The sequence below is a fragment of the Hyla sarda genome, chromosome 7, assembly GCF_029499605.1.
Source record: "Hyla sarda isolate aHylSar1 chromosome 7, aHylSar1.hap1, whole genome shotgun sequence".
NCBI lineage: Eukaryota > Metazoa > Chordata > Amphibia > Anura > Hylidae > Hyla > Hyla sarda.
This window is the reverse complement of record NC_079195.1, coordinates 74,855,460-74,877,816: the sequence shown is the minus strand read 5'-3', so window position 1 is coordinate 74,877,816 and position 22,357 is coordinate 74,855,460. Positions and strand designations below refer to the sequence as shown.

General features: G+C 43.2%; 2 protein-coding genes across 6 annotated transcripts in view; one reads left to right on the top strand and one right to left on the bottom strand.

Moving 5' to 3' along the window:
- Positions 1 to 4,048: 4,048 nt before the first annotated feature.
- Positions 4,049 to 22,345, bottom strand: TAF5 (TATA-box binding protein associated factor 5). Its single transcript, XM_056529666.1, has 11 exons — positions 21,796 to 22,345; positions 17,983 to 18,223; positions 16,448 to 16,763; positions 16,176 to 16,339; positions 13,478 to 13,613; positions 13,272 to 13,392; positions 11,556 to 11,685; positions 11,282 to 11,446; positions 9,446 to 9,623; positions 9,029 to 9,206; positions 4,049 to 5,077 (listed from the first exon to the last, which is right to left on the bottom strand). The coding sequence occupies exons 1-11, from the start codon at positions 22,250 to 22,252 to the stop codon at positions 4,860 to 4,862; spliced, it is 2,304 nt and encodes a 767-aa protein (XP_056385641.1). The 5' UTR covers positions 22,253 to 22,345; the 3' UTR covers positions 4,049 to 4,859.
- Positions 21,666 to 22,357, top strand: part of PCGF6 (polycomb group ring finger 6) — a 49,421-nt gene continuing 48,729 nt past the window's right edge. The window contains exon 1 of one of the 5 annotated variants that reach the window (XM_056529670.1): positions 21,666 to 21,716. The gene's annotated coding sequence lies outside the window, so the exon portion shown is untranslated. Of the gene's footprint in view, positions 21,717 to 21,836; positions 21,992 to 22,275; positions 22,355 to 22,357 lie in introns of those variants that run through there. The other 4 variants (XM_056529669.1, XM_056529673.1, XM_056529668.1 and 1 more) reach the window with 4 other exon arrangements.

Here is a 22,357-nt window from a genome sequence, read left to right as displayed (position 1 = left end):
GGAGAGATGTTCACTTAGTCTTTGCAATGTCTCTGTGTGCCACACTAAGCATGGACAAAAGAAAGAACTGTCTGAGGACTTGAGAACCAAAATTGTGGAAAAATACCAACAATCTCAAGGTAACAAGTCCATCTCCAGAGATCTAGATTTGCCTTTGTCCACAGTGCGCAACATTATCAAGAAGTTTGCAACCCATGGCACTGTAGCTAATCTCCCTGGGCGTGGACAAAAATTTATGAAAGGTGTCACAGGATAGTCTGGATGGTGGATAAGCAGCCCCCAAACAAGTTCCAAAGATACTCAAGCTGTCCGGCAGGCTCAGGGAGCAACAATGTCTGCGCAAAATATCAGTTGACATTTAAATGAAATGAAACGCTATGACAGGAGATCCAGGAGGACCCCACTGCTGACACAGACATAAAAAAAGCAAGACTACATTTTGCCAAAATGAACTTGAGTAAGGGTGCATTCACAGCACGTTTTTGCAATACAGTTCCCGTATACATTTTCAATGTGAAAACCGTATGCCAGAAGATGCATCAGGTTGTCAGTTTTGCATCCTGTAAGGTTTTGTCAGTTTTTTTCCCCCCATACCCAAAACCATAGTCTACCACGGTTTTTGGTCCGGATGAAAAACTGTATTAAACCGTATGTTTTTTTTTTTTTTTTAAACATGGGAGTCAATGGGAACCATACAAAACTGTATGTGTGTATGGTTTCATCCAGTTTTCACCATACGTTTTTTTTACTTTGCAGTTTTTTTTTTTCTTGGAATTTTAAACAAGTGAAACTTTATTCAAAATGGAGTGAAGTTAAACATATACTTTTTTTTTTCTTAAAAACAGATGCAACCAGCCATCATTTTTCAAACCGTATACGGTTTTTAACTGTACACGGGTTGAAATTTGTACACACGTTTTGATAGTTTAGTCAGGTTTTGAGGAATCCATTTTTCATCAAAAACCTCATACAGGAACTGTATTGCAAAAACGAGGTGCGAATGCACCCTAAGCAAAATCCTTCTGGTAAAGCATCTTGTGGACAGATGAGACTAAGAGAGCTTTTTGGTAAAACACATTCTAACAATAACGGAATGAGGCCCACAAAGAAAAGAACACAGTACCTACAGTGAAATATGGTGGAGGTTCAATGATGTTTTGGGGTTGTTTTTCTACCTCTGGCACTGGGTGCCTTGAATGTGTACAAGGCATCATGAAATCTGAGGATTACCAACTGATTTCGGGTCGCACTGTACAGCCCAGTGTCAGAAAGCTGGGTTTATGTCTGAGATCTTGAGTCTTTCAGCAGGACAATGACCCCAAACATATCAAAAAGCCCCCAGAAATAGATGGCAACAAAGCGCTGGAGAGTCCTGAAGTAGCATCAATGAGTCCAGATCTAAATCCCATTGAACACCTGTGGAGATCTTAAAATTGCTGTTGGGAAAAAGCACCTTCCAATAAGAGACCTGGAGCAGTTTGCAAAGGAAAAGTGGTCCAACATTCCTGTTTAGAGATGAGCAAACACAGTAAATTCGATTTGTCACAAACTTCTCGGCTCGGCCGTTGATGACTTATCCTGCATAAATAAGTTCAGCTTTCAGGTGCTTCGGTGGTCTGGAAAAGGTGAATACAGTCCTAGGAAAGAGTCTCCTAGGACTGTATCCACCTTTTCCAGCTCACGGGAGCACCTGAAAGCTGAACTTATTTATGCAGCCATCAACTGCCGAGCCCATCTCTATTCCGGCTGTGAGGTGGAAGAAGCTTATTGATGGTTATAGGAAGTGACTGATTTCAGTTATTTTTTCCAAAGGGTGTGCAACCAAATATTAAATTAAGAGTGCCAATTTTGTCCAGCCCATTTTTTGGGGAGTTTGGTGTGACATTATGTCCAATTTGCTTTTTTCCCCTCCCTTTTTTGGTTTAGTTCCAATACACACAAAGGTAATAAACATGTGTATAGCAAAACATGTGTTATTGCAATCCTTTTCTGTGAGAAATACTTAAATTTCTTGAAAAATTTCAGGGGTGCCAACATTTACTGCCATGACTATTTCATTAAGATTCTGCTTCACATTGGAATTTTAATTTTCCTGCAGAAATTCTCCTATGTTCACATAAAGTATAGCCATTCACCCCTCCCTTAGAGATCACTATAAAAACGATTGCTTTTAAGAGTTTATCCACAAAACACATTCCAATTTTTACCAGGCAGTGAACCCAATCATGGGGTCCCGTGCAGCTCCAGCTTGAATGGAGCTGTTCAGACCCTCACTCACATTGCAGTGCTATCATCTGCCCCTGCGGTTAGTGATCACTTACAACAACACCTATAATGGAGTAGCATAGGGACAGTCCAAGACCTGAACAATTGGATAGTAAGAAACACCTTTAGGCTATGTTCACATGTTGATAAACTTGCTGCAGGAAGTTTTAGGACTATTCACCTCAATATTAACCTGTGACTGTACACTTAAAATGGGTACTCTGGAAAAAATACACTTATCCCCTATCCACAGGATCGAAAATAAGCATCTGATCACAGAAGGTTAACCTGTAAAAATGCCTGGCTCTCATTACGCAGTCCCAGCTGCAATTTGGTTTAAAAGGGTACAGCCCGAACAAGTCTCCAGGGTGTTTTGTTTTTTTTTCGGGGGGGGGGGGGGGGGGGAGGGAGTCAGGAGAGAAGCAGCTAAATAGTAAGTTCAGCTGCAAGAGGCAGGAGAACGCAGTGTGACCGAGCAAGGTTCTTTAACAAAATCGAGCCCTATGAAGTATATTTAGGAAGCAGCACCCCATTCCCCCTAGCCTTCTGTCCAGACAGCACTACCGTCCTATACAACCACTTACATCTCTCAATCTTCTCCCCAGGAACACACTTCTCTCAAGGAACTAACTCAGGCACCGTGGAGAGACGGTTGAGTATTGTATAGTCACATTGCCATGGGCAGCAATACGGTCTAGACTGGACAGAAGATGGGAAAAAAAAAAAAAAAGGGGGGGGGGTTAGGGGGCAATACTTCCCCCAAGTTACCTCACAGGGCACAGCTGTAGTAAAGAACTTTAAAAGGCAAATATTAAATATTTTTACTTAAAACAAGAGGGGAGGGGAAGTGTCCAGACCCTTAAAGCATCAACAAACCGGTGAGTGTTGACATTAAAGGAAATTTGTAATTGGCATCACTACTAACCTGCTGCTTGACATAGTGCAGGAGATACTGATTACAAAAGGAACTTCACTGTTTTATAATCCGTGCCTGTTATGCCTAAAAAAATATTAATATGCAAGTGAGACAATTTAGGGCCTTCCCTAGCCAAAAGTGCACCATGACATCCAGCCCACGGCTTCCAGGTTAACGCCTTCTTCATGACCCTTCCCCCTATGAAATCTCCCCTACTATTTGTTGCAGTTCCAAAATGTAACTTCATAGCTGCATCCATCTTTGTGGCACATGTGCAATTGTCACTGCTAGCCAACAGTACACTAGGGGATTTAAGAAAAAATTTAATATATATAGGCCAATTGCACCAAGCCACCACATTTGCATATTCAAAATTTTCTGGCAGCGCAAGGACGGACAGATGACAAAAGTGTGAAGTGCATTGTAATCGTCACCTGGACTATAAGCCTATACCAGCAGGTTAGTGCAGGTGATGCCGATGACAAATTCCCTTTCAACCACTAGCAACACCATTAAAGGAAATCTGTCATCAGTATCACCCGCACTAACCTGTCATACAGGCTTCTAATACAGGTGATCCTGATCAAAATGATACCTACCGCATCTTGAGCAGTCACTTCGTTCCACCATAATTCTTTTTCTGTATATGCAAATTAGTTGCTTGGGGCATGGGCGGAGCTTCAGACCTTTCTCCAGGCATGTGGGTGCTCCATCCGAAGATGACGTCACCGTGCCAGGGTCAATAACTCCACCCATGCTCAAAGCAGCTACTTTGCATATACAGAAAAAGAATTATGGCAGAACAGAGCAACAGATCAAGATGCAGTTAGTATCATTTTGATCAGTATCACCTGAACTACAAGCCTGTATGGTAGGTTAGTGCGGGTGATACTGATGACAGATTTCCTTTATAAGGCGTAATGCAGTGCTGAAAGGGGATACATTTCAGATTGCAGGGGGTGCGACCGCGATCTTCTGTACAGGGGCCAGGCTCGCTGGCCAGATAGCAGGTGTCGACCACTACACAAAGCCGTGGCCAACACGTCCCGTCAATACAGCACTATGGCTCTGCCATAGAGTTGTATTGAGGAGGGGGCATGTCAGCTGCCGCTTCGTGCGGTGGTCAATACATCCCCTTCCCGCTGGCTGCCGGGGCCCCATACAGGAGATCGCCCCACAATCTGAAACTTATCCCCTATCCTAAGTTTTTCAGCACTGGACTGCTTCTTTAAAGGGAAACTCCACAAAGCCATTCTCCAGCACCACTGAAATCAATGTTAAGATAGCACAGTTGTATGAGGCACTTCCAATCATGTAACTTAAAGGAGGCTCTGAAGGATTGTTCCTACCACTACATCTGATCTACTGGTGCAGTAGACTAAGACCAACTTATTTATACCTCCTAAAATCCAAGACCACTGCTGATTCAGTATTTGTCCTATTGATGCAGTTGTGTGTACACAAGCACTCAGTGCTCATCAATCACAGCACCAGTTTTTTCACATAAAGTCAGGCCCTAGTGAAACCAAGGTAGTGCTGTAAACGCAAGACGATCTTGCTGAAATTGACATGTAAATGCCATTTGGTAGCTTCATTGCATAAGCTGGATGTTGCCCTTGGCTTAATATTTGTGACTGATGATTTTTTTTTTCTTGCATTAGCCTTAAAGTACATGCATTCACTGTGGGCTATATGCTCCAGCAGACAGTAAGAGGTTTCTTCTTGTGAAATGAAGATGGGTAACAGGGGTAGACTTTGTCAAATAAGAGCCCAACAGCAAGTCTTGGGAATTTTCATGCAAGTTTATATGGCCTGTAGCACTTGTAAAGTCATCAGTTTCCAAATCTTCAAAAGCCTTTATTGCGTCCCATAAACAGACTGTATTATCCATAGAACCTAGAATTTGAGAAAAAAAAAAAATAAATCAATAGAAAAAAGGTCAATTCCGCAGATAATCCACCTGTGTGAACGAGCCTTAAAGCTGGAGTTAAGGAGATATTTATCAAGACCTGTGTAGAGGAAGAGTGGTGCAGTTGTCCATAGCAACCAGACTCCTTTCATTTTTCAAAGGCTTTTTAAAAAGTATGATCTGATAGGTTGCTATGGGCAACTGATCTATTCTTCCTATGCACCTGTTTGTCAGTCTTTGTGTTCATGAGAACAGCTATACTATGGATTTGAGATGAGTGAACTTACAGTAATTCGATTCATCACAAACTTCTCGGCTCGGCATTTACTGACTGTATCCTACATAAATTAGTTCAGCTTTCAGGTGCTCCGGTAGGCTGGAGACTCTCTCCTAGGAGCGTATGCACATTTTCCAGCCCACCGGAGAACCTTAAAGCTGAACTCATTTATGCAGGATAAAGTCGACAACTGCCAAGCCGAGAAGTTCATGACGAATCGAATTACTGTAAGTTCGCTCATCTCTACTAAGGATTTATAACACCAGTAGAAGTGGGACGGGGGGCTATACTGTACTTTCCTATACCTCAGAATTGAAAGACTTCTGGTTAATTTACTGTGGTGTACCAGTACCGCATTTCACACTGTACTTATTTATCTCAGGTCCCCATAGCCAGAGTCCCTAGGACTTTGTGGTCTTTGTTGGTGAGTTCGCCTCCATTATAGTTTATAGATTACTAATTTATCTATAAAGTAATGTATAGTGTTATTTCAGTATGTAAATGGTTCATTACTTGTTTCTACGGCATTGCAGGGCCTTCAGGTCATGCGATGCGTTCCAAGCCTCATTCTGGTTCTACAGTGTACATGGAGCCTGTGACGTAAGCAATCCCATCTCACCATGTAAGGTGAGTGGCAGACGTTCGGACCAATCAAAATCGCCCTGCCCATAAGGGAGCGGCGGCCATCTTATCTCTCTTGTTCCCGGGATAGCAAGTAAGCAAGACCTGTGTTGCAGTAATCGCAGAGAGTTAGGCCTGAGCCTTGCGGCAACGGCCGTACGATATAAATTATAGTGTGTCATCCCCTAAGCACTCTGCAGCATCACCGGACTCAATATTTCCCCTAAATCCGGAGGGATCTGCACATCATTCCCTAAATTCAGAGACTATAAGTCTTATGCACGGTCCGCAACTTCTAACAGTCGCTAAGCAACCAAAGAACTGTATTGAGAGACTTATTACGTATTGATATTGCAAGCACTGCAGTAAAGTTATTGAAGTTCAAGTTAAATCTGCTTGTGGACCTTCAGTCATTTCATTGCACCTATCGCTTCTGGGAAGGGCGGCGATAGGCCGGAACATAGATTCAGCATACCAGCCCTCACCCTGGCGTCACGAGTGACTGGGTTAATATTAACCCCTCATATACCAACATCCTACCATCCACCACCCCCAAGGGCTACCACATTACATACAGACAAGGTTACAGGAACATGTTCAACTAGATAGCATGTTATAGAGTGATATTGGTATAGGAGAATAATTGGATTTTTGCTTTTACCTGTAAAATGTATACTTTGTTCATTGAGGGATAAGACTTTGGTTATAGGTCGACGACACTAAGCAAAAGTGTTAGCTCATCCCATACAGGCTATACCCCTCCTGTAGAAACTGAGTGAATCTGTACACAAACAGTAGGAGCAACATAAGGACCAATTAAGTTTAAAAAAAAGACAAAAAAAAAACCACCGTGGATGAAAGCCGCAAGGAATGAGTTTTACAGGCAAGAACAAAAACCTTATTTCCTCACCCGCTTCATGCAGGTGGGGTGACAAAAAGATGCAAGATGTAAGCCATGCTGCAGAAAGAGGAAAAAAATAAAAATCTAAATAAAAAACATCCTAGGATGCTAAGGCCTGTATTGAGACTAAGATGCTTGGCCGACGGCCTTGTGATCCAACAGGATTCTGGCAAAGCAAGGGGGCAATTTCTGTGCTTCAGGCCAAAATAGCCATGCAGATTCATAAACAGACCCGCCATAGAAACAGAGGGCAGATAATAGATCATTGAAATCAGAGGAAAATGAGGCTCAACCTAAAGGGATGAACTTCGAAGCAGATGCAGAAGGCATGGCCTATGCTGGGAAGGGGAAACGCTTGCCAGAAAGAAGAAATCATAGAAGGCATTTGGCTTTGCAAAGCACTGAACCAAATTCAGGACCCAGGGCAGAGTGGGAGACCTGTAAAGGAGAAGCCTCATGTGCCACACCCTGAAGGAAGGTGCAAACATGAGGATCAGAAGCCAGGGGGCGCTGGAAGAAAAAGCACCAACAACTGCAGAAACTAAGTGCCAAGCGCGTTTCCAGCTATATATCCTGGCAGAGGGCAGTTTACGCGCCCGAAGCATGGTGCAAATGACAAACTGCGGTGCTAAAGGCTCACAGTTTTTCTAACAGCCACGCCGTCAAGCGTGGCGGCAGTGAATTGGGGTGGCAGAGGGGGCCTTGAAAGAGAAGGTCGGGCTGATCCAGGAGCCGCATAGGAATGTCCTCCACGAGAAAAACCACGTCGGCGAACCACAGGCACCAGGGCCAATCAAGCCCCACCAGAATTGCTGAAACGCCTTCTGGCTTCAGCTTCCTCACTTCCCTTGCAAGGAGGGGAAGCAGAAGGAAGAGGTAAGGGAGGGCGAACTGTGGACCAGGGAAGGACCAAACGCGTCCACAGCCAGAGGATTGCAGGATTTTACCACGAAGGTTTTAGACACCACCACAAAAAAAAATCCTGCCAAACAAAGGGGACAACCAAGGGAAAGAGGTAAATCCTCCCCTCTCATCGCAGAGTACCCCCTTCAGTAACCTTCCACTCTTAGTGAGTAATGTACCAGCACTCTCTGATCTGTGGTAGCAGAGAAGGGGGTTGAGTGACTTGTATTTAAGGGAAGACAGTGCAGCATGCTGCCTAGTGTACTACTCCTGAAACCTTTAGGGAAACTATTCAGTGAGGGCTTCCATAATATACTCAAAGTAAGAAGATAAACCTCCACTGCCTGAAAAGGGAAATAAAAAAATTCAGTAGAGCAGGAGAGGTCTGCCTCCTATGGACAACAAGCTAAAACGGATTAGCTCAGTGTCTTCATGAGGGGTATAGCCTGTGCAGGAGAAGCTTACACTTGCTTAGTGTAATGCCAAGAGGTATGCAGAGTGCCACTAGCTCATTAAGACAAAGCTACAATAACTCAAACCCTACTCCTAGCACTGAAGTGTAAAGAACTAACTTTCCAGACATTAGATGTACATGTCTGCTTCATATAACCTAACTTGACAGAGTCCAATCCATACACTAGGGTGCCAGCAGCCAACATCTGTTGTCAGTGACCAGCATTGGCGATAACTCAGATCCCAGCCATTTAACCCCCTACATCAGTGCTCTGCCATGAGGTGAAATGAGGCTCTCACTACAAGCGGCAGAGTGCAGTCCCTAAGGTGCAGCATTTTCCAAGGAGTAGCTGTAAGTTATCCTGTCTAGCTGCTTCTGCTACGCACTACTTTGTGTCTCATTCTGCCCTCTGACACCATGACCTGCAAATAACAGCTAGACAAATGTAGAACGGAACATAGTCAAGACTGGGAATGCACTAATAAAGGATTGTATGACTATCAGAGAGGTAAAAGTTTACAGAGCATGATGCTGGTACTTTAATATTCTGAATATTATCTACATGTAATCCGCTCACTTATAATTTTCAATGGGGGGCAAGGGTGGGCATCATTACTCCTGGTTTTTGCCCAAGGCAGCAGAAAAGTTAGAACTAGTCCTAGCCTAGAGGCCACACCTGAAAAGGTAAACCTAAATATAATTTTCGAGAAAGGTTAAATGTGGAAAACTGCAGCATTTCTTTTTACATTTGCCTCAAATGTACATACTAATACTTAACATACCTGATGCTAAAATCTCTCCATCGCGGCTGAATCTAAGTGCATAGATTGTGTTTGTATGTCCCTTCAACTCTTCAACCATTAAACCATGACCAATGTCCCAAAGCAAGACTCTGGCATCCGAGCTGCCGCTGGCTAGAAACTTTCCATTGGGAGTAAAGGCCAGTGAGTGAATAGGTCCCTGCAGAAGGAAACAAAATGCAGATCAATTCGTTTCTAAAGTTTTCAATTGTCATTACAACCAAAGGCAAGATCAATCAATAACGCCTTAATAAAATAACACTACTAAAAAAATATATAACATTACACGGGTCTTAAAATGTCAGCAAGGTCTGTTTTATACACTAGGTCTACTTTTAAAGATACAGTGTGGTATTTGTATAGTTTAGAGACTACACATTATGCAGTAGTAAACTTTACCTTGTGTCCAGTAAAAATCCTCACACAGTTCCCATTGAGCACATCCCATAATCTTACTGTCCTGTCTGTAGAACCAGTGGCTACATAGTTGGAGTTTGGATGGAAACGAGTACTTATGACATCTGCCAGATGGCCGGCAAATATTCGTAGTGGCTGATAGTGGTCAGTAGCCCATAAGCTAAAGTGACAAAAGAGGAAGCAGTTAGGTAAAAGTATATATAACAAAACAAAAAAAAAAGGCTTTCTAGCCGAAACGTTGCACGTGTGTTCCTGTAGACAATAAAGACCACAGCTTGCAATCTACTGGACCTTGTCTGTTAGTGCTGTATCCTTGAGTGGATCATCTCTCTCTATATATAATCTATCTCTCAAAAATCTCAGCTGTATATGTTTGTGCTACTAAAAGCAATGCATGTAGTGCTGGCCAAACAAAACTGACTTTATATTTTGCTTAATGACACATTAAAGTGGGGTCCCCCCCCCCCCAGGAACATGACCTATTGCCTATAAACAGGCTAGGCAATCACTAAACTCTGGGAACCCCACTGATGAAAAGAATGGGGGTCCCATGTCCCCTGTTTGAGCATGTGAACTCTACCATCAGTCTCATTTTTTTTAATTATTTTTCCTCTACTGAAATACCCCTTTAGCTGGTCCTAGAGCAGTTTTTCCACTGTCTTCAGCTGTTGCAAAACTACAACTCCTAGCATGCTTGGACAGCCAATGGCTGTCCAGGCATGCTGAGAGTTGTAGCTTTGCATTAAATGGAGACACTTTACAAAACACTGTCTTAGAGATAATCAACTTGTTTGTTATTCAGTTAGAAGCACGATGCGCCATAATAGAGATTTACCAGTAAATAAAAAGGTTTTAGTTACATTAACTAAAGTGTTTTTCCGTTTTCTGCATTTTCATTTTTTCCTCATCACCTAAAAAAATCATAACGCTTTGAATTTTGCACATATAATTCCATATGATGGCTTACTTTTTGCGCCACAAATTCTACTTTGCAGTGACATTAGTCATTTTACTAAAATATCCAATTGAACAAAAAATGACATTTTGTAACTTTTGGGGGCTTCCGTTTCTACGCAGTGCATTTTTCGGTAAAAGTTACACCTTCTCTTTATTCTGTAGGTCCATACGGTTAAAATGACACCCTACTTATATTGGTTTGATTTTGTATTACTTCAAAAAAAAAATAAAAAAAATCCTAACTACATGCAGGAAAATGTATACGTTTAAAATGGTCGTCTTCTGACCCCTATAACTTATATTTCTGCATACGGGCCGATATGAGGGCTCAAAAATACGCTATTTTGGACTTTTTGCGTGTACGCCATTGACTGTGCGATTTAATTAATGATATATTTTTATAGTTGACATTTCTGCATGCGGCGATACCACATATTATATTTACACAGTTTTTAAATGGGAAAAGAGGGGTGATTCTTACTTTTATTAGGGAAGGGGTTAAATTATCTTTATTAACTTTTTTCACTTGAAGCAGTCGATCGCCGATCGAACGCAACGGAGGCAGGTAAGTGGACCTCCGCTCGCGTTCTAACTGATCGGAACTGAGCTACTGGGAAGCTTTCACTTTCATTTTAGACACAGCGATCAACTTTGAACGCTGCGTCTAAAGGGTTAATAGTGTGCGGCACAACGATCAGTGCCACACCCTATTAGCCCAGGGTCCCGGCTTTCATTAGCCACCGTGGCCAACCTGGTATGACGCAGGGTCACGGTGTGACCCCACGTTATATACCGGGACCAGGGCATACAGGTACGCCCTGCGACCTTAAGAGATTAAAATTTTTAAGTTTCATTTCTTACCGTGCCACCCTGTCATGCCCTCCAGAAACAAAGTAATAACCATATGGAGAGAACTGTGCATCCCATACAGGATAATTGTGTCCTTTGTAGGCTACCAAGCAAGTAAAGGTCTGTAGGCTCCACAGCCGGACAGTGCCATCTTCTGAACAGGATAGTAAGTAGTTCCTATGAGAGACGTGTATTGCGTTAACAGCACAGACCGTGGGGTGGGGGTGGGGGTGTTTAAAATGGTGTTATCTATGCAAGTCATGTCTGTAAAAACAATTCCTCTCACCTGTCTGGGCTGAAGCTGGTTGCATATACAGGACCACTGTGACCAAATAAAACTTTCATCTCACTAGCAGTTTTCTCATCCATAATTCGCTCAAGAACATCATCCGATTCCTTGTCAATCAGATTAAGATCTGATAAGGAAAAGTAAGAAAGATTACAAAAAAAAAAAAAAAAAAAAAATGAAATTTTGTAACTCAAACAGGTACAGTGATCCCTCAACTTACAATGGCCTCAATATACAATAGTTTCAACATACAATGGTCTTTTCTGGACCATTGTAAGTTGAAACCAGACTCAATATACAATGTACAGACAGTCCAGATCTGTGAAACGTGTCAATGGCCAGAAGAACTGACCAATCAGAATGGGCATTCACTGGTAAAACCCCTGTATTACTGAAGCGTATGCACAGACTGGTGTCTGGTAGCGCCCTCTAAAGTCCAGAGAGGTACATGTTCTGTACTATGCTTTGCCTGTGCCAGGATTAGCTGCTCCTTTGGAGACCAGGTGGGGGCAGCTCCATGTTACTTTTTTAGGACATTGTGTGTACTGTATAGGATCCTGAAGAAGCTCCTGTCCTCTACATAGACCAGTGTTTCCCAAGCAGGATGCCACCAGCCGTTGCAAAACTACAACTCCCAGCATGCCCGGACAGCCTTTGGCTGTCCGGGCATGCTTAGAGTTGTTTTGACACAGCTTTATCTGTATTCGTTATCTACTTATTTTTCTTTCTCACTTTTTCCTATTTTTTGGATGACATTTTGGTGCCTTTAGAACCAATTAATAGGTATCCATAGAGTTCTGGTCTTAACATACAATGGTTTCAACATACAATGGTCGTCCTGGAACCAATCAATATTGTAACTTGACCAAATGGAGTCCTACAAATGAACCTGATCAGCGTTTTATGGTTTTAGATTTAGTAATTTACCTGAGCTGTCAGAATAAAAAGTGAAAATCACTTCACCTAATAGGTGATTTACAGAAGGGACCATACTAAATATCACTAAAATGTCTGAATATTTGCACGGCTGCCACACCTGGGGTTAAGTGGGTGCAGGGGGGGGGGGGGGGGAAGAGGATATGCGGGAGGTAAGGTGCAGTCTACTTTTCTCCAATCACTGTTGCATGTATACAATCCTTTGCTAAAAGGAGGTTAAATTAACCAATAAAACTTCTAAACTTAATTCATGCAGATCTTGCAACCACAAAAACCACACCACTTTGGACTAGGTTAGAATAAAAGTGAATATGCTACCCATTTTTATTGTTAACAGATTTTTTTTCTGATCTGTTTCTATTTAACTTCATTTTTGCCCACATAATGGGGACAGTTTACCTGAGCCGTTTAACCGCATGGACCAATCTAATGGAATAGCACAGAACCTATTAGCTAGAAAGGGAACATTTTCTGAGCATCCTCTGACACGTTCAGAGGAGATTCCACAGGGATGGGATGGTTGAGCTCTGTTGTCCCCTTTTAATGTAATCCTGTGTGATCAGGAGGATCACTGATGGTAAATTATATGTATAGAACAGGGATTATAAGGATTACAGGCCATAAGAAAAACTGAATTTGAGGATTTTATAAAGCAGATGGTAAAAATGGAAGAAAAAATTAAAACCATCACCAAAAACCTTTAAAAAAAATGTTTAACAAGACTTTATTTAAACAATAGGCTATTTTTTGATGCCACATTCCCTTTAAGACTATTACCAGTTGTGCTTTTAACACTGCGTAGTTTTTTAGGTGTCAGACTCCATACGCGTACAGTTGAATCAGCAAAGCCTCCTGCAATCATGCTGGAATCATCTGTAACATCCACCGCGGTCAGACCCTGCGTGCATAAGAGATAGAACATTGTCTACAAACATTTTAGCTTCATACCGTATACAGAACAGCTAGAGATACCTTCAACCTACCTGATAAGCATTGAGGAACGTGTAAAAACATATTGATGGTAAAGAGTCAGGACCAAGTCGCACACGCTTGGCAGCTTCCTTCATTATCATAATTTTATCAAGTTTGTCAGAATCTTTTAGCTCTGGGAGAGGAATCCTAGTGGCATGAAAATCTTAAATCAATGAAAATACATAGCAAGCTGGATAAAAATACATTTAGAATTCACAGAATAGGTGGCAGCATGAAAGTCCAAACGTTGCTCACTCATTCAGATTTTTGATAGCTCTTAGTTATATAGTGAAGCAATTGTCCATGCTTAACCACAACTTGTCTACACCAAAGATATTCTGGAAAGTAATGGCATATTCCATTACTAGACACACAGTATAGTTGTTAAAGCGTACCCGTCAGATCAAAAAAAAAAATTATCACTCCGTACCTAATCCTGACCATGGACATCTAAACTTGTGTCTAGCACCTCTATTTTTTTTAAAATACACTTAATTTAGCTCTCTAGTCTGAATTCCTCTCAAAGGGAGGGGCGTGGCCTCACTGCAGGTCTCCGCCCCCTCCCTCAGTATGCTGTCCGCTCACATCTACCCTAGCATTAGCAAAACTACAACTCCCAGCTTGTCCTCACTGACAGTATCGGGACACAAGCTGACAGTGAGGATTTTTCCTCCAGCTGTGAGTCCTGCGCTCACAGCTGTCAGTCAAGGAAGTGTGTCCATGACATAGGTGATGATGCATGGACACAGCAGGACTTGTATGTGTCCAAGCAGGCGGGGGGCGGGGGGGGGGGGGGGCAGTTTGAAAATTTTCTAATGAAAGCAATTGCAAAACCTATTGGTTATACATGCTTTACAACTTATCAAAAGTTTTGTATCGGACAGTGCCCATTTATAATAGAATCAAAGGATGCAAGGAGACAGCTTACAAACTTATGGCATAAAAACTGCATACCTAAGCTATTATTGCTGATGGAAGCTTCCAGTCATTTGGCTGCTGCAGTAAAACATAGTATTTGTCAAATTAGTGGCAGACTTTTCTGCCAGAGTGGGATTCACTGTATGGTAACTCAGCTATATATAGATCACAAGGGGGCCCAAGCAGGGAGCCATCTGTACGTTGTCCAAGGCCGTGATCACATCTGTACTGGATTGTCCATTGCACAATGGCTCCCACTGACTAAGCCCTTGGGGACTCAGGGTTTTTCCGTTTTGAACTTTTGTTTTTCCTTCTCACCTTTTAAAAATCATAACCCTTTCAATTTTGCACCTTTAGACCCATATGATTGCTTTTTTTACACCAATTCTACTTTGTATTGAGTCATTTTACCCAAAAATCTACAGCAAAAAAATAAAAATCATTGTGTGACAAAATTGAAAAAAGATATATAACAATTTGAGAGGGGGGGGGGGGGGGGCTTCCGTTTCTACCCAGTGTATTTTTCTGTAAAAATCACACCTTTTTATACTGTAGGTCCATACCATTAAAATGATACCCTACATATATAGGTTTGATTTTGTCGTACTTCTGGAAAAAAAAGTCATAACTGCATGCACGAAAACTTATTTAAAAATTTACCGTACTCTTCTGACCCCTATAACTTTATTTTTCCACATATGGGAATGTATGAGAGCTAATTTTTTTGCGCCGTGAGCTGAAGTTTTTATCGGTACCATTTTTTTTTTATCTGACTTTTTGATTGATTTTTTATGGTATAAAAAGTGACCAAAAAGACACTAATTTGGACTTTGGAATTTTTTTACGTGTACTCCATTGACCTTGTGGTTTAATTAACAATATATTTTTATAGTTCCAACAGTCACGCATGCGGTGATACCACATGTTTATATTTTTATTTACATATTTTTTTAAATGGGAAAAGGGGGTGATTCAAACTTATTAGGGAAGGAGTTAAAAAAATCACATTTAATAACTTAATTTTTAATACTTTCACTTTTTTTGTGCAATGTTATAGCCCCATAGTATATGGGGGTCGATAGCTCAAGCCTGGATCTCAGGCATGGAGCAATCAATCGCCGATCGGCCGCGGAGGAGGCAGGTAAGGGACCTTCCTCGTGTGTCCTTGCTGATTGGGACCACAGCTATAGACTGGGAATTTTCTCTCACTTATTTTTTTTAGACGCAGCCATCAGCTTTGCTCACCGCGTTTGAAGGGTTAATACCATCACGGTGATGTCCGATATTAGCCCCGGCTACCATTAGCCATCGGGACCAAGTCGATATGATGCAGGGTCACAGCATGACCCTGCTTTATATAGCGGGATCAGGGTGTACATGTACACCCTGCATCCCAAGAGGTTAAATTGGGTCTCGTGGGTTTTATCAGGTGTCCATTTTGCATTTGGGTGAATGTCATTTGAACGGACTCCGCAAACAGAGCTCCCCTTAATGGAGCTTGATGTTGCATGTATACAATCCTTTGCTAAAAAGGATGTTGAATTGACCAATAAAGCTTCTAAACTAATTCATGCAGATCTTGCAACCACAAAAACCACACCACTTTGGACTAGGCTAGAACATAAGTTAAAGTGAATATGCTGCCTATTTTTTTTATTTTTTTTTTATTATCTATTTTAACACCGATTTTTTTCTGATCTGTTTCTATTTAACTTGATGTTTATGTGCACATAGCCTAATAGGACATGTAGACAGGGGCAGTCTTTAAGAGATAAGCTTTAATTCACATACCTATTCTGGGGAGGAGCATTAGGGTCTTGCTTCTTACTTTTTGAACCAATATTATCTTTTTTGGGCTTCTTTTTCTTTGGCTTCCCCTCTTCATTTTCCCCTTCTTCATCTTCATCATCCAAAGGCACCTCAATCTCTGGCTCTTTTAGAAGACCATAGAACACCTTAAAAAGGAAAAAAAATATGACAATATATTAGTGAGAGTCAAGGCTGAGACAAGTCTAGGTAATATCCTATTTGATACACTTGTCCCTCTTAATAGTAGCACAGACCTTGACTTTGTTTGCCTCTCTTCTTGCTTCTCCAGAGAGGCTGCCAACCATGGCATCAATTTGTTGCTTACTACGTGGCATGCCATCGAATATATCAATATACAGATGTTCTTGTACTATGCTCCAGATCTGATTATTCTGTCTCTCCTGTAGGTGACGTTTCAATAGCTGGTAAGAGTCTCGAGATATTCTCAAGACAAACTTGCTTGTCCGAAAGTCAAGCATGGTCTCATTTCCTTTCATGTGCTCTTTTTTACTGAGACTGGCCAAAATGCGGAGATCATCTTCATAGTAACATTCCTGGTCTCCATGAAATCTATTTGAAATTGGAAAAAGGCAGAAAATTTTAAAGAAATATTATATGGCCACTATACTTTTCTACATGTCATTATGGGAACGGGAAGGAAACATCTAAATACATCCCTGTCATAAGCGAGTACATAAGATCCATGCAATGAATTAGAATAAAGTTTCCATTAGAATGCTTAACACCATTGACTTAAACTAGAAGTGTCAATTAAAAATTATGGTAGGTTCACAATCTGTACCACACAAATTATGTGGTACATGTGAAGTGTATGAAAAAAAGTGTTAAACATATACACTATGGGCGAGATTTATCAAAGAATGTCTACGGTAGAGCCATTTCCCCATGTTTATTTGGGTGGTGGGTTTGACTAGCGTGTATCTTATTTATCAAGAAGGAGCAGCAGAATGATGAATTTTGCACAGCTCTGCTGTGGTGGGAAAAGCTCTACCACATACACTTTTTCTAGACGCTTGAGAGGGGGAAGTAGACACTTTCCCGGGTCCTCAATGTGTCAGGTTAGGTGTTTAAGTTTCACAGAGCTGCTGGGACATTTTTAATTGCATTTTAGACGCTGCAATCAAATTTGATTGCGGTGTCTTAGGGGTTAAAGCCGGGCATCACAGTGATCGGTGATGTCTGGCATTAGAGATGGGTCCTGGTAGCAGATAGCCACCAGGACCATCCAGCTATGACCCACGTTCAGCTCCTGAGTGCGTGTCATAGAAGGGGAGTGGGACGCTGTCGTCCACAAGAGGTTAAAGGTTGAATTGCGGAAGGTAGAAATGATTCTCATGCCTACTGGTAGGTGGTGTAGCTTTGCGCCTAAAAAAAGTACCTTTGCACACAAAATAGCTACATTTGACAAAAGACGCAAATGATAAATATGTGATCACTGTATGGTCAAAAAGACAAAGTTCTACGGGTAGGAAAAAAGAGTGAAACTGTCTATATCAAGATACGCATAAAAGTCACTAAATATGCTGCTTGCGCCTGAACTGCGCCAAAACAGACAAAGAAAATGCTCTAAAAGGCAATGATAAGTCTCCCCCTGTGTACATTTGTCTTCGTGGACCCCAATTATTCACAAGAAAAGGGGTTCCATGGATCCCTAGTTGAAAGGCCCAGCAGACGAGTATTCACATTGTTGCTTTACTAATCTATATAGACCTGTCAGACACACTGAAGCGCTGTACTCTATGTCAACAGCTCTTTCCACTTTACTCACTTATCAAAGAATGATTTTGCTTCATTTTCATGTTGATTGTATACAAGCTCCAGATACATGTGGACAAACAGGGGGTAGAATAGCTGAGACAGCTCAGCTCGATGACAGTCCAGGACGGATTCTATGAATCTCTTCAGGCCACTATAATACTCCTCATATAGGGCTGGATCTCCTTGCTGGGTGTATGCAGACAGAACAGCGCTGACATCCGGCTGATCTTGGGCATTGTTATTCTGTGTACCTAAAAATAAAATACATTTGTAAAACTATTCTGCATGGAGATCTGTATTAAAAATTAAAAATGCTACATTTAACCCAAAATGACCAACAAGCATTTATTCATCCTGTCCAATGGGGAAGGGTGATATAGCTCTCTCTATAGAGGCTCCACTATCAATGACTGTACATGCCTGGTTACTGGCTGTGATGTGTCTGCCCTCAGCACTACAGACATTTGTGACCACATGCTAAAGTAGTGATGTAATGCATCTTTATTAGAACTTCTCAATGGTATCCCATTAAGCATGTCCAATAGTGGAGGGCCCTTCAAGTCTGCCATATAGTTTTAATACTATCAGCATCATTGCTCTCAAACATGTGGAAAAACTACAACACCCAGCATTCAGCTGTAAGGATTTACATATGAACGAATTGTTATAGAAACTTCTGTGAATGTCCCATTCAAAAGAAAGGAGTTGTAGCTGAAACAAAATCAATGCAAATAAATCGGTGTGTAAAATATTCCCTTGGGAACATTCAGACACACCGCACCCGCTGCAGATTTGATTTGAAAATCCGCAGTTGCAGATTTCTCAAAGCAATAACTATATTGACACGACAATCAAAAATACCTAAATGGGCATGGCCATTAGCAAAAACTTCTATAATGGAGATAACATTATGTATATTGTAACGTACATACAGTCACACTACAGAATATCCGGGTAGAGACCATCTGGCACGGACACCAGCAAAACAAGACTGTGCTGTCTCAATAGGTAGCAATACGTTCTTTTGGCGCAGTCTCGGTTCCAGAATTCTCATTGGGGGGGGGGGGGGGGGGGGGGAACATCTGCATTGTGAATGGTGCACCAGAATGCCAATAAACAAAAAGGGACACTGCTGCTACATCGTATTTTCCAAGTCAAATTCTGCTCGGAAAATCCGTAGCGTGAATGGGCCCTTAGAACAGATTTAACGATAAATCATGGGCAGATGTGTATATACACTCAAGATTAGTATTTATGGGTGCGCAGCGTACGTATACAACAGAGGCTAGGGCTACACAGCGACTTCAGCATTAAGTCAGACAGCTGTGAGGCTCCATGGATTATAATACATTACAGTTATTGTGACCATTGAGTAGAGTCACACTGCAACCAGCAAGTGGCCACAGCTAAGAATCCATCATTCTGTTGCATTAGCTGTGATGTGCGTGGTTCAGGGACAGCTTCTCGGCTATCTTTGGCTGTGTGATTGTGTAGCCTAGCCACATATGTATTATATAAGTTCATTGTGTATAGGTAATAGTGCTTAGTACAGTGTTTCCCAACCAGGGTGCCTCCAGCAGTTGCAAAACTACAACTCCCAGCATGCTGGGAGTTGTAGTTTTGCAACAGCTGGAGGCACCCTGGTTGGGAAACACTGGCTTAGTACATGCTTGTGTGACATTTATGTGAGTAATACTATGTGTACTATTAAAGGACAACTGCAGCGCAATATACACTTATCCCCTATCTACAAGATAGGGGATAAGTGTTTGATCGCGGGGGGTCTGACCACTGGGACCCCCCGCGATCACCCTAACAGGGTACCGCCATTAGCGCTCATAGTGAGCGCTAAGGCACGTAGCGTCAACCTAGAGGTCGACGGTGATGCCCCGTCTCCTCCCTGTCCCCATACAGTACTATTGGGGGAGGCACGAACGCTGCCTCCCCGCATCTCCCATAGAGATGTAGGGAGGAGGCGTGCCAGCTGCAACATCATGCTGCGGCTGGCACACCCCCTGCACGGGACAGCCGAGGCCCCATACAGGAGATCACAGGGGGTCCCAGCGGTCGGACCCCCGCGACCCTGTGGATAGGGGATAAGTGTTAATCACGCTGCAGATGTCCTTTAATACCCAAATTTACACTATTAAGGTACGTTCACACGGGCGGTTTACCTGCAGAATTTCCGCAGCATATTTGCTGCATAAAATCCGCAGCAGATAATCTGCTACCATTGAATTCAATGGGTCCAAAGATCTGCAACTGCCTATTGCGGATTTTCTGATGACCCATTGAAGTAAATGGTAGCAAAATCCGCTGCGGATTTTCCGCAGGTAATCTGCCCATGTGAGAACGTACCCTAAGGGTTTGGTATCTGGATTTGTGTTATAGATCATTGTTTTCTAAAGTCTATCCAGGCATGCTGGGAGTAGCTGTTTTGCAACAGCCAGAAAAAACCTGGTTGTAGATTTAGATGCTGGGGATTAGGGATCGACCGACTATTGGTTTGGCCGATATTATCGGCAGTTATCCATGATTTTGGACATCAGTATCGGCAATTACCTTGCCGATAATTGCCGCCCCCCCCCGGACAGAGACTGCCTCCCCCGCTGCCCCATTGCCTCCCCCATCCCCGGTTTTATAATTATCTGTTCCTGGGGTCCGCACTACTTCTGGCTCCTGCGACATCCTGCGCAGCGCAATGACGAGTGATATCACAACGCGACGTCACCCTCAATGCGCACAGTGACAGCTGGAGCCAGAAGTAGCGCAGACCCCGGGAACAGGTAATTATAAAACCGGGGATGGGGCAGGCTATGGGGCAGCGGCGATGGTGGTTGGACTATGGAGGAGCCCAGGACAGGCAGGGGGAGAGGCGCGGAGGTCTCTTGCATCCGCAAAAGCCGCTGCTGTTCATTGATTTAAAAGCGGCTTCTGCGGGGCCGGGTAAATAGCCGATAACCTATACCGATATTCCGGTATAAGTTATCGGCTACCGGCCTGAAAAGGTCACAGATTATCGATATTGGTACTAAAAAATAAAAATCGATATCGGTCGATCCCTACTGGGGATGTCAGCAAAAGAGAAGCCAAATACATGTAGGAAGGAATCTGTAGTCCTTGGAACAAGGCATGGAGTTTGGGCCAGAATGAGAAGTCACCTGAGTCACTGGTTTTATAAGGGGCTGACATCCAGGGGCTAGTTATACAAGTAGCAGTCACACCGGGGCCCTGGTGCCTAGGGGGGCCCCAAAGCACATCTGCCCCATAAGACAGCAGTACAATAATTGGCATATGGGGCCCTGTCACAGAATTTGCATCAGGGCCCCGAAACTACAAGCTCAGCCTCAGCTGACAAGTTATTCTAAATCCTTTGTACAGGGATGTCCCTCTGTTGGGCTATATGAATTCTATACACACATATGCTTAGTAACCATTGTATATGGGGCATAGGCAACATCATCATAATAGTGTCAATATTTCTATGTACGGGATGCGACAAAGTATGGGAAGTATTGATAACTGGTTGTGTCATTTCCATGACTGGTGTGAACAGTTACCATTATGTACAAGGGGATTCAAAAACTTCACTGGAGAAAACGAGAAGCTATTTGTCTGTTGCCCATAACAACCAGAGGACAAAATGAAAGCTGCGCTATGATTGGTTGCTAAGGGCAACAGTCTGACCCGTCCCCTCAGTAAGTGACACACGTGTGTAGAGTATCTGTATGGGGCCGGTGTGAGGTGAGCGGCCCCCACAATAACAGCCGGAGAGCCCCCGGTCGGGGAGACGTGATACAAGTGTACGGGTCCCCGGTCTCACCTTTCCCCAGCACCCCTGCGCTGTTGGCGGACACTCCAGGCGCCGTGTTGAGGGGCGCGCTCCCCGCAGTGACCCGGCTCAGCAGAGTCTGCTCGGCGCCGTCCTGCTCGCTCTGCCGCTCGGGGCTCAGGGTCGCCTTGTCCTCCCCGTCTGGGATTCCCGCCTCCCGGAGCAGTATGTCCGCAGACTCCTTCAGGTTACTCTTCTTCAGGAACTGTAGTACGGCCAGCAGAGTCTGCCGGTCCGGAACCTCCGAGCTCCCCGTCTGGGGGGTGACCATCGCCGCCGCTGCCGGGGCTGCAGCCTGGGGACTCGGAGGCTTCGGGGAGACCCCATTCCCGTTGCCGAGCACCGCATCTTCGTTGTCATTACAGCCCAAGTTCTCCGACTTCACATCCTCCAGGAGCTCGGGCTCCGTCTTCACCGACTCACTCGCCTCATCTGGCACCGCCGCCATTTTGCAGCGGGAGTTTATTCTGTACGACGTCGCGATTTACGTTAGTAGTGGGCGCGGCCAGACTCACTTCCGGGCTGCTGCTCGCCGCGGACAGGACAAGAGGTG